Genomic DNA, 13,652 nt, shown 5'->3' on the forward strand with positions numbered 1-13,652 from the left:
GAACTGGTGGCTTTCTTTCTAGGTTAGACTGGCCAATTTTAATTTGGTCCCTAGATGACAGTCTATGAAAGTCACTGTCTGCTACAGATGCAAGGACAAACCGAACAAATCCAATCTCTCTCTTCTGTAGCTATGGGAGGACTGACTGCACCATGACCATCTGAGAGCTGGTTTTCTTTGTCTACAGATTTAGGCCACTGGGGTCTAATATTGGTCTATTTTTTTTATTTTAGGGAACAAAAAGAATCCAGTGCAACCCTGGATCCTAAATGGTACAGTGTAACCTCTTGGATGATTCTTTTTTGCAAGTAGAGTGAATACCTCTAATTTGGTCATTCATTTCTGGAGGGTTGGATTTTCTAGAAGTGGACAGGTAGTAGCTTTTGGAATCTCTAAAAGGGGACACAGCAGCCCCTGAAAATGAATTTCCAGATTCATCTGCCTTGCATGATGGTCAGGCACAGTCAGATGCAGGTATGTCTAAACCCTGACTGTGCCAAACAAGCACAGTCAAGCAAGTCTTCAAGGGAGCTGTTGCTTGTACCCATGGTGAGAGTTAAAGACCCCTGGTTCTGTGGATCATCTCTGCCTCAAGGATGGCATTTATTAGAAAAAAACTGAACTAGGGAGTTTGTCAGAACATTGCTACTAAAAATGTACGTTTTTATACCATTTTCATTCCTGATGAAGAATTTCTGAGGGGGTATGAACTTAATTCCAGTAGCTATGAGCATTTTCCTCTCTTGCATACTCTTCAGCAATTTTTCTTTCACCTAAGGTCCAAGATAAAGACCCATAAAATGGGACATTGGTAAAGGATTCCTTAACATTTTCAAGAAATCCACAAAGTCTGATCCAGGCCTGCCTCCTCATAGCGATACCTGTCCCAGCTGCTCTCGCTGCTCCATCTGTCATAATGTGAATGAGCATCACAGGGAATGAACTAATACTGTTTATTACTTCCACAAACAATTTTGTCAATATAGATTACTGTGTAACTACTTTTTTAGTCTGGCTAGCATTTTCTAGATCAAATCACATTGAAAACATGTCATATGTGATAGTTTACAGCCCTTATTGTGAAAGTACCTGAAATAAGGCTTACTTTCCTATATGATCTACAAAACTCTAATCCTTATCTTCAGGCCTAATTGTTCTCAGCACCAATGGGATTGGTGTCCAGGCCACTGGAAGCAAGGAAGTTGGCACTGATGGAAGAAGGACCACGCTGAGCTGCAACACTCCACGTGCCAAAACTAGGTCTGGAGTAGGAAAATAAGACATGCATGGAGTAGGTCACTTTCTAGCCAACATAGAAATAAAGGTGAAAAGTAGGACACCAAGCTCAATTTGGGCCTTACCCAACAACCTCATTATTCTTTCCCAACTGAAGACAAAAGTGGAACTCTCTACCAACTTAGTGGACAAAACGGACATGGCTGGCAATAGTCTGGAATCAAGTTATCTAGATAGCTCCCACAATGAGGAATAGATATCAACATTTCTCTTCAGAATGGGGTTGGAAAAGGCTGACATCTCTATTTCAGAAATTCAGCAGGAGATCCCTGAATTGGTTTATGAGGTATTGTAATAAATGCTAGGTCTTTGTAAAGTATTTCGGGAGAGAAAGGTCTAGCTTCATCACTGGGGCTAACTTACTCTGGTCATCTCTTATTTTTTTGCATTTTTCTTTATTCCTTTCTTCTTCTTCCATACCTTTGAAAAGTAGAAGACACTTTAACTTATTTGTGTGTTCCTACAGGGTACAGCAATCAGTAATCAAATGGTTTACCCAGGAATATGACAAAATGGAAATGTGTGTTCTGGAGTGGAGACTCTTACAGCCACACCTAGAACACTTCTTGCTCACTAAGGCATTGTCCATACTGTTAAAGTAACAATCTCTAAACAATTAAGTGCAATGCAGTATCAAAAGAAGCATTAAAGAACAATCTAAGCAATCACAACCTCAGCAACCCTACAACCATTATGTTGAATACAAAATAGTTAAGTGCACACTAAGCATAGCCTCAAACTAGTAAAAACTAGCAAGAGTATAAAAATACCTTCAAAAGGGGGAAAAAACGCACCAAAATAGGACGGGAAAGAAAGTCACAGAAAAACATAGAATGGAGAAATGGAACTAAACTAAATAAAAACACGTCTAAGAAAAAAATCTTAGCTAATGATCTAAAATATATCTAGACAAACAATTGAAAAGAAAAGGGCACTTAACAACACTAGAAACAAAAAAACCCACAAAGAACAGCAACTAGAATGCTCCAGTAATGGAGGAGACATCTGAAGCGTTCAGCAGCAAATTAAAACCGATAAAGCAAGGGAAGTGAGGTCCATTATGGGAGTGAATAGTGGAGCATGAATTTTAGAGAGCTTATTGTGATGCCAAATGAGACCAGCCTGTGGCAGGCAATCCCTCAGCTGGTGTGACTGGACTGGTCATGTAACAGCTATTTGATACTCCCTCTTAAAGTGATAAGTGTTGTCTCTCATAGATAAAAAAAAGAACTGCAAATACAGTTAAATAAAGATGTCTGTGAATGTAACCAAGCTCTTAATTTTCTGATGCCTGCTTAACAAGAAAGCCGAGTAGATTGTACCGTGGGAGCTGGATATAACATTCTGTACAGTTCTTCAATTATAACATATTTATGGTACCTGCCTTTTAAGCAAATAGTTGTGGTATGTGTGCACGTGTGAAAGTGAAAGAAAGTGAGGGTGGCGGGAGCAATTTAATCATAGGGGTTATTGTTCTCCTTTTCCATGTAAATACTTATTAATTTTTACAGGGCAGATCATTTTATTAATACCGTAAGGCACTCCAAGGATATGTCATAACAAAAAGACAAGGCATGCTTATTGCAGCTGGGTGTCCTTTTATCAAGACATAATACACACTTCATAGCATGGTAATGTTTACTGCTCATTTCTGCACATCCTTTTGTAAACTGAAAATGAAATGCACTTACCGTAGGGAACTTCAGGTTCATACCTGGGAAGATAACCTAGAAATAAATGAAGAAAAGAATAATTAAAATACATTTACAAACATTAATGGTTAAATGCGATTTAATTGTTTATCAATTTTCAGACAACAGAGGCTCATAACATATTTGGCAGATTGTATAACATACACACTGCAGCACAGTGGTCACTAAAAACTGCTTTAGAAATTAAGGTCTGCCATTTTTCCACATCATAGTGCATCACAGTAGGGGAGATGAAGTCAGTAACAGCAGAATTATCATACAAGTGAAAATGAAAGCATCTTAGAGATTAACTTATGATGAAGCTGTAGTGTACTTGCAAGTCAGCAAGTCTTTTTTTGTATGGCACTTTTAGTGATAGACAGAAGCAGAGATGAGAACGTACTACTAATACATTCTTCTCTATTTCATAAAATTAAGAAACCCTCGCTTGTTTTAAGAAGACAGTAAATTATTCCACAGGAAGAGCAAGAAAACATTGAGAATTTTGATCTCCTGCTTATGGGTGTAATTTTTGATAACAATAATCCATGCTGTACCAGTTCAAAAGCATGTCACGCATCATTAGAATTGCAGAACTAAGGAGGCCTTTATTTGTGTACAAGTAGATCAGATCAATGACACAGCAGTTTACTGAGTATGTGTGTTACATCCTCTCCTATAACCATTTTGAGCCTATGATAGTAACACATAGCATTTCAAATTTATGGACGCAGTTAAAGATTTAACAACAAAGGTGTCTTCCAGAACCTTTAGCAGACGAGTCTAGATTAGCAAGAAGTAAGAAAAGTTGACAGCCTGTAGGAAGTAACTACAAAAAGTGGAACTATTAGAGCCTATTTAAAACTACAGAAGTATTTTGCAGGAGGTTAGTAAAGCGGTATAGAAAATGTTTGTTCTTTTTTTCCTCTGAACCTGCCAGCTACCAAACATACAACTTTCTGTCTTGAACCCAGTTCTTTCTCTATACTTGGTACACAACTAAAGGAGACAGAATCCAGACAGCCAAGGAGGTTCTTTGCACCCTGTCACCTCAGTAATAAAGGCATTTTTAATGAGGTGCTAAATCTATCCATGGTGATGGACGTGCACACCTGCATCACTTTCTTACATCCTATGTCCTCCCTTTGCTTGGTGCCCTTAAATTGATATGCTAGCCTGGGTTACAACCAGATTGGGAATAAGAAAACACACCAGTGCCACACAAGCCTCTGCCTGCTTGATGGTGATTACTGACCAGAAGCTGGAATCAGATGTTCACTCCCACCCCTCCCTGCCAGGGATTTCCGGTAACTGAGCTGTTAAGTGAACTCATGTGGTCTGAATCATAGTCATGGTTCATTCATCTGTACCACAGATTTGGGTGTGAAACAACTGACCACCTCCTTCTAAGAAAATGAGAATGTACGGTAGACTGTTTAGGGGAGCGCTCAGTTTGCGATTTCTCTAGGAGTAATAATCTGAAAGTAGAAAGGTTGGTCTTCAGGAAGAGAAAGGGAGTGTTGCAATGGGGATCTCTGTCTGCCTAAGGAGGGAGAGTGACTCACTCAATATGAACTATAATCTTTTTTGCAAGTACATTGTCAAATTCCTCAACCCTCCATGATGCATTTTCATCTATAATCTTTCAAATAAAATCAAACCAGTCATTGCCTTACAGACCTAGCAGAACTTCTTTCTCCGAGTTACAGAAACAGCCCATAATGAGCATTGCTGAAACCTTTCTAATTAGTTCATGTTTTTCAACCTTATGACATTTTTGTAATCAGGAATGATTGTATATTTCAAGTTGTTTCACAGGGTCAGTTCAATCAGATATAAAGATGTACAGTAATCTTTCTGGAGTGACTAGATATGCCCTTCAGAAATAACCTGCTTGAATAGTGTTATTTGTTCAGTCTGACATACTGTATATCTGAAGTAAATATATATAAATAACCTCAATTCAATACTTATATCATACCTACAGAATATGATTTCCTGCAACTACATCTTTAACTGCAGTGCACTTTTTTCTGAGTTTGACATTTATTTTGCAATCATAATTTATATGTTTTTGTCAATGTGTCTTACAGCCAGGGAGAAACACTGAGTGCTCTGTAAACACTAAAAGATGAGTTTCCATTGTATGAATTAAGGCCAACATACATGTTCAATCTTATTTGACAAAAAAAAAAAAAAAAAAAAAAAAATTTGATTCAGTTGGCCACCATAAATTCCCTCCAGCAGCAAAGATCAGTCCATTGTTTAGTCAGTGGTGTCAGTCCTACCATTCCAAAAAGGTAACTGATCCCCAAATAGGCCCTTCAACTTCTCCGCCAGTCATACTCTAAAAAGGCATCCCACAAGGCTCATCCTTTTCACCCACATTCTTCTCACATTGTGTCAACGATCTTCCTAGCCTGCCTATAATCATCAGTACTACTGATACTGTAATCTACAGGTATATTCCTTCCCCTACAGTCATCGAAAAGAACATGGAAAATGATGCACACCTACTCTCCAACTGGCTGTCACAAATAGCTTCATTCTGAACCTCAAAAAAAAAAAAAAAAAGACAAAGTCATGCTTTTGGGGACCATCACAGATTAAACAAAGCACCCATTAACTGTCTGTTTCCCTCCCTAACCAAGAAGCAGTCAAAACTGTTGCACATTTCATACTTCGGGAGTCTGGCTCTACAAAAATCTTGACTTCCAGCACCGCATATAACAGCAAAACCAAAGGGAACCATGCCCTCTTTTGTGCCAAGAAAATCTCCCACTTTCTCTTCTCTAAATCTGGAGCAGCTATTGGCAAAGGAATCCTTCCAACACAGTTGGATGATGATCCCTCTGTTATTGACTATTCCTCAGAAAAGACTGAACACCACACTTCACGCCATAGCAAACAATATTTGTCATTTCATGACTCATTCTCCACTTGAAGAACACAAGCCAAGTGGTTACCAGTGTTTCACACTCTTCAGTTTGTAGCAAATAGACTTATATCAACATAAACCTGATACAGTCTCAGATCTAGTCATAGCCTATAAACACCACTTACTAAGCTTTATTCAGCTAATCTTGCTTTCTCCATTTTAGCTTCCTTAATCTGGAAATATCTCCCAACATTAAATCCCTCTCATCCTTCCCATAATTTCACACAGAGCTGAAATGTTACCTATTTCAAATGCCAAATTCCAGTGCACTAATGGGGTGGGGGGGGGGGATCACCTACCTTAAAAAGCCACTCTTTCTTATACTAATTAATAAACATAGTCATAGTAACTTGTAAGGTACATTGATATTGCAGACGTTTGTAAATACCTGACATTTTTTACTCTGTATACATATCCTTCTCTGAATGCTTTTTATATGTTTAAGTTAGTATAAAAGTTCTATTACTTTCTGCATAGACAGCCACTGGCTTTAGTTATTCTGCAATTTGGTTTGGCTTTATAAATCCCAGGTTGACCCTGAAAACAGTCCAGTAGGATGAATGTTCTACTCCACTTAAAATAAAATTAGCATTATAATGCTATATTTATGGAGATTTCTGTGCATTTCTGTAGACATTTTGCATTACTTTTATAAAGTAATTGTGTTACTCAGTTTGCATTCATTAACATACTTGCTATACATAGCCAGTTCCCCAATTTTGAATCTGTGGAGAGCAGTCCAAAAAGAGGTGGCCTCAGTACAGCTGTATGTTGGACCTAATGGGACATCCAAGTAACCTTTCCATCATAATCTGTTATGTGCTCTTGTCAATTGTGTATGAATTGACATTTAATGTTTTTAATTTATTGATCATTTCCTTGTGTAGCGTAGTGTTGAATTGCTTTAGTAAGGTGAAAATAAGCAACATACATTGTCACACCTTCATCAAAACCATTTAAAAGAAAAAGCTACCATTTAAAAGAATGTCTCAAGATCCCCAACGCAAGATCTCCCTTTAAGCCATACTGTTGTAGTCTGAATAAGCTCTATTATGATTCTTGATTTTACAAAGAAATTTGTCAGGCTGATGGGACTAAATTTTCATAATAAAGTGGTACCACTACATCATTTATTTATTTTACATTTGTTGACCGGGACAGTCCGACTGGATATATGCCTATTTTCAGCGGAGGCCCGGGGAGAAAAGCTCCACATACCAAAAAAGATATTACCATATATCAGGGAAATGTCCCGATGTTGACATTTTAGTTAGCACAACTGATAGGAGACAAATTTAATTCTGTTTGACAGTGTAGGAAACCTACAGGTTCATCTGGTCACATGGAACTTATTTTTTAACAATACTTGTAGCAGCAGCTATCATACGTGTAGTTATAAAAGGAGTGCGTCTCTTCTACACACTGATATGTTTTCTGGAAATATATTTACAATGTTCTGCAGATAGATGATCATAAAATAGGTGTGTATGCGGACTATTGCAGTGGAAAAAGAAAAGCCATTATGGCTGTTTAACTGATTGGGGACAGCTGCCCAAAATGAAAGTGGAAGTACAAAAAGTTTTACTGAAACACAACATGAAATGTTATAATCGGGTGGTCCAAATGCAATTCTGTGATAAAACCTTAAAATTGATATGCTGGTTTTATCTTCACTGAAGAAAATCCATGAGGAGATCTAAAATTAATTGTTCACCATTCTAAGTATATAACAATGCATAAAGCATTGGAGATCTTATTGCAGGTTAAATATCCTACTGTAACACACTTAGAATAAAAATTAAAAAAGGCCCAGGCCTGCTAAGTAAGGCAAAGAAAGCAAACAAAGGCTATAAAACATTGCATTCAGTAAGAAAATAAGTAAGAAAGAAGTTACAATATTTCTGCAAAGCCCTTAATATAACAGACTAATTATAATAACATTGAACTTTACATAAATCTTACCTGCACAGAGAAACTGGTGTACTACAGGTATGTGCCAAGTGAGTGAGGCTGTATTGATCCCTACCTTATTTAAGTAAGTTTAGCAGAAGGTAAGGTTGTGATGGGGGAAAAGATGATACAGCACTACAGCAATGCTCCCTGAAACCCCTTACCCACTCTACTACATGCAGATGGGTGATGAGTTCTCCATAATATGGAAATTCTTTATATCACATCAGGAAAAGGAATGCCCTCTTCCTACTGCTCAAATTGTACTCCCTGAACCTTATGCGAGAGTTTTCTTCCTCAACAAAGACAAAATTAGGTTAAATAACTTTACAAAAGTATAGCACTTGACTTATTTTTAGTTTTATTATTAACAATTAGACATATTGGTGTGATAGATCTATATGCTAGCATATCCTGCACCTCTGGAACAAATGTCCACTACTTGTCAAGCAGAGTAGCACCCTTGCCACGTTCAAGGTAAGCCTAGATCATCGGATGGGCAGCATCAAACTCTTCCCTGACCTAGCTTGTTGTGCCCTTCTTTAGGCTGAAAGGAAGTATTGAATACTTTTTTCAGCTAGACTTGTTCTGGTTTGCAGACTGATTCATAGGATCATAGGAAGTAACTAGGCTATTTGCCTGAGGCCCTTACAAGCCTAGCCAAGAATTTAGCCCATGTTCCAACAAGTCAGCACCCTATGCCACTGTCCAGCAGGGACACAGGTGGAATCCCAGGGGGTGTATTTTCTGTTTCCCATCCAGTTATCCAGGTTGCACTTAAAAAGGTTTAATGAGGTACTCTGCTTTACGTGGAGAGGGAGTCTATTCCACAAAAGGGGGAGTCTCTGGGACAGAACTCTGTCCTGACAAGCCCTATTGATGTCACAAATCAGGTTGAGGTCACACGTGCGGGTTAGTCAAATGGAGTTTGACTTGCGGATATGCAGAAGTCCCATCAGGGTGGGGTCTGTGATTGCTTTGCATGCCAGAGGTCACCTCTGAGGAGTATGTAGGAGACTGAGTAGAGGGCAGGGCTTTTAGCCTGTGTAGGGTAGATGTTCGAGGCCTTGGATTCTCCAGGTAAGGAACCCCTGTGCTGCATGTGCTTTGTGAGGTACATGCCAAAAGGGACATTGCACTCAATAATGGGTCTTATAAGTGAAGAATACAGGGATATTATGACCACCTTATCCCTGGATGAGATACCCTTACTAATAAGGTAGGTCATATATACAGCTTTCTGTACAACGAGGCAATATGGTGGTCAAAAGTCAGTTTGCTATCAACCTGGGTGCCCAAGTCCCTCATGACTGATTGGGTGCTTAGTACCTTATTATCAATGTGATAATTTGTGGGGACATCACTCTCCCCATAAGGGATGATTATGTATTTTTTGGCATTCCATTTCAGGCCATGTTTCTGGCACCAGTCATTTTTTTGGGTGAAACCCTCTTGGAGGATGCCCACATCACTACGGGAATTGAGGACAGCACTCAGCTTGCAGTCAGCTGCAGACTTGGTCAACCATAGCACACTAGATTTGACCTGCACCTCCAAGAAGTATATCCCAAACAGCAAGGCCCCAATACCGATACCTGGGGTACATCTCTAGTTACAGGTCTACTACTTGAGGTGGCTTCCCCTATTTTGACTAGGTGGGTTATATCAGTGTGATAGCTTGCTACCCTTCTGGTAACATATGGATTGATGTCTAGTTGAGAGAGTTTATCTATTATATCTGCGTGAGGGGGGGAGTTGGGGGAGATGGTGACTTGGAAAGTGGCTTTGTGGTCGGATCTTACCGGGGATGATGACACTGTATGGATGCTGCAGTGGTTACTCATGTTCATTAATACCAAGTCCAGGATATTTTCACCTCTTGTGGGGGTGTCAACCAACTGGTCCAATGCATTTGCACTGACGAAATCAAGAAATCTCTGGGCATTTGTGTTTTGGCATGAGTATTTCTTCTAATCTATGGTTGGATAGTTAAAGTTACCCAGGATTAGGGTAAAGGGTTGAATCTTGATAGATTCGAAAAGGTCCAGATAGGTGGAGTGGGCATCTTGAGTCAGAGTTGTTGGCCTATAGCTGGCTATGATTTGAATAGGGGTTTTGTCAATTGTTAATTGCACCTGTGCATCATACTGTTTGAACAGCCTAGAGGTATGTATGGCTTTTATATATATAGCAACTCAACCTCCTTTTGTTTTGCTGCCCACGGTTTGGGGTCTGAATGAATAATAGGCTGGGTAACCTAGCTCTTACCTCTCAACCCATGAACCAACACTTAACAAAACAGTGGCCCATTCAAGACCATATAGCTACATCCAGATATGCAAGTCTGTTTATGCTTATATGGTTGCCTTTATTATTTTTAGCAGTTTTTTTTATTTAAAATTAAATAAAACATTTTATATGTCAGTTACATTTTTGTACAATAGCCCAATTCTTCTATGTTCCACAAATAAGGATCTTATTTCTGACAGCATTTAACACTAGGAGTCCACATCTTATAAACTTATTTTGCTATTTTCAGTATTATGACCTTTACAACTGCATTAGTATAATGTCTTCACTAATAACAATGTGCCACAGTTGCATATTTATGATTTTAAGTTCTGTCTCCAGTGTATTAAAATGTTCCATATTTGTATTTTTATGATCTTAATTTCTGGCTGCAGTATATCAGATGTTTCAAATACTAAACAGTTTAACAAGGTTTACTTCCAGTTTCTATACATTTTATTTTACCTTTAGAAAAAACACAATGTGTAACTGCACGATTGAAGCTTGTATATAATGCTATATAAAAAAAATGCAGTCCACAGCCACATGCTTTCTGAAGTTGCATGATGAACAGCTCACATTTTCTTTACTCTCTTTTACCTTAAACTTTTCATGTATCAGAACTATTAGGTGTGATCTAGGTATTGAACTGCGGTCATTTATTTATATATGTCTACTTCAGATATACATTAAGCCAGTTTGAACATCTACGTTGTTAAAGTAGGTAATTTGATTCTTTCAAATATGTGAATCTGGTATGAATGCCGTTTACTTTATTGTACTGTTTCATCTCAAAATTAATCTCGTATTCAGTCAGTCCCTTTCTTAAGGCACGTACACTAGCTTCTGTATAAACAGTTTATTAGTCTGCCACTAATATAATGGGCATGAGACATGTGTAATTGCTTCTGGTAAGACAATATTACTACAAAACTATGCACCCCACTGTGCAATATGAGCTAGTAGCACATAGGTAAACAGGATGTCCACATACTGACTTTTGTAACTATCACAATGCAGGTTTGACGGTGCTTATCTTACATTTTTGTGGTATCAAAGATCACCAATATCTATGCTGCATTTGTAATGATCATGTGGCAGATCTAGACACCCAGCAGTGTAAACCCTGGCTCTAGATGATTTTCACTGTAGAAGACCTACCTAAACCTAATGTTCAAAAAAATGGGAAAAAAGTGGTTGTGGATGGATAGATGGACAGACGAGCTGGATGGGTGGCACAATTAGCATCTATATAAGTACCTGTATACACATAAAAAACACATGAACAAAACACACTGTATGAACTTGGAACATTAATGCCAAGACATTAGCATACAACCTACATACTGCTTAGTGGTCACCCATAAAGCATACTATGGGATGAGAGACCACACAGGCATGTCTGTAATAGACAGAGTAACTCTTTCACAACCAGGGCTCTGATGTAGTATTGCTGTTGCTAAACTAAGACCCCCAGAATATGAATGAAGTGCTGACATGAGTCACCAAACTACATTTGAAACAAAGGTCAAAAATATGACCCCTGCATCTGCAGTGGCAGTCATCCTTTGAGTTTCAAGGGTATGACCAATCTTCTCTAGTTCACATTTGAGGGCCAACCCATGAAATCATGTGTCAGTGCTGTAATCTAACATTGCTGAAACACAATGGGTCATGTAATGCTGAGGAAAAGATGACTCCTCAACCCCACGTTCTTAAGTGACCTTTGACATCACCATCATTTATTTACTTATTGCCATTTGTTTACTGGGAAAGTTCACTGGTCCAAGCAGAGGCCATTTTCAGTGGAGGCTCAAAGAAAACCTCCACAAGGCAGTTAGTATAACTGTACATTATATTCAGAACAGTTAGTAAAAACAAGAGGCAAGGTACAGCGAAATAAATTCAAGGGACATATAACAGTTTATGTAGTACTATCCAATACAAATCATGTATATCAAAAGTATGGGCTAGGGAAATACTATGAGGCATGAATATTGAATTAGAGTAACCATTAGGTAGACTTAGATGAACATTCAGTAGATGTACATATTAGCAGTAAGGAAAGATTAGAAGTAAGGATGAAGTAAATAAAGGTGATATGAATTAAGTATGGGGAATCAGGGTTTAGGAATATGAGAACTGGAGCATCTAGAGTGCCAGAGAGTGGAGAGATGTTTCTGAGAGGTTTTTTGAAGGAGAAAACATTGCTGATGGTTCTAATAGCTAATGGGAGAGCATTCAATAGTTTAGCAATAGAGAATGAGAAGAGCATTTGACCAGCTGGGATTTTTGGTTTTTCAACTTGGAGAAGTTGGTTTTTAGATCTGAGTGGTCTATTTGGGTGACAGTGAGTTAATATGGAAGAAAGGGCTGGACAGTATGATGGACTGTATATGATTTTATGTGCTACAATTAATTGTAGGTATGTTAGGTGATGCGGGAGGTTGAGCCAATTATGCGAGTGTAAGGAAGAGCAGTGATGGGAGGAGTGTTCTGCATTGGTTGCAAACTTGGCAACTTTATTGTAACAGGATTCAAGCTTATTTTTAGGGAGAAGTAGATATTGGTAAGGACTGGAGTACCATATAGGAGAGAAGGCAGGAGAAATGTTAAGGCAACGGTTTGTTTTGCAGAGCAGTAAAGAAAGTTTTTATGTCTAAAGAGGGTGCCTAGTTTTTGGCGTGTTTTTTTATAGTGTAGTGGACATGGAGGTCAAAAGTAAGCTTTTCATCCAATATAATCCCCAGTCATTTTGTATGAGAGACTACCTCTATAGTAGTCATGTTTTTCAGAATATATGATAAAATCTGTCTTGTTTACGGGAGAACAGCAGTTTGGTTTTGTTACGGTTTAGGGATAGATGATTATAGGTCATCCAAGTTTCAGTAGAAGTAAAGGCATTTTGGGTTATTTGCAAAAGTCCGGTAATAGAGTTGGCAGAGCAGATAATGGTGAAATCATCCGCATATTGTACAACTGATCCATTAATGACAGTGGAGTGAAAGTTGTAGATGAAAATACTGAAGTGAATAGGACCCAAAATGGAGCCTTGGGGAACACCTGTGGATGTGTCAAGGAATGGAGAGAAAGAGTTGCACCATTTAGCAGATTGCTGCCTATTTTTTTTAAGTAGTTAATAAACCAATTTAGAGTTGGGAGGAGATACCTAGATTAGAGAGTTTAGTAAGAAGTAGAGGGTGAGAGAGTATTCAAAGGCTTTACAGAGGTCAAGAAAGAGCGATGATACAATTTTGCCAGCATCTTGGGCTTGACTGACTATGTCCATGAATGATATAAGAGCAGTAGTTGTGCTATGGCCTGGTCTAATCCATGTTCCATTAGGAAAAGGAGTTGATTTTGAAGTAGATATTCTAGATGCTGATTATGTTTACATTTTCCCAGGATTTTAGAGAGGGGAGAGAGAATAGCAATCGGTCAAAAATTGGAAATGTCTGTGTTTTTGCCACCTTTATGGAGGGGAAGAA

General features: G+C 38.4%; 1 protein-coding gene across 1 annotated transcript in view; it reads right to left on the bottom strand.

The window, feature by feature from the left end:
* The window catches only part of LOC122791455 (mucin-6-like), a 1,068,266-nt gene that overhangs the window by 1,021,845 nt on the left and 32,769 nt on the right, over window positions 1-13,652 (bottom strand). Inside the window, exon 2 of the mRNA XM_044059200.1 lies at window positions 2,988-3,023. Coding sequence (XP_043915135.1) covers window positions 2,988-3,023 — 36 coding nt within the window. The remainder of the gene's footprint in view (window positions 1-2,987; window positions 3,024-13,652) is intronic.

The sequence above is a fragment of the Protopterus annectens genome, chromosome 17.part0 (genome assembly GCF_019279795.1).
Source record: "Protopterus annectens isolate FY-2018-M chromosome 17.part0, PAN1.0, whole genome shotgun sequence".
Taxonomy (NCBI): domain Eukaryota; kingdom Metazoa; phylum Chordata; order Ceratodontiformes; family Protopteridae; genus Protopterus; species Protopterus annectens.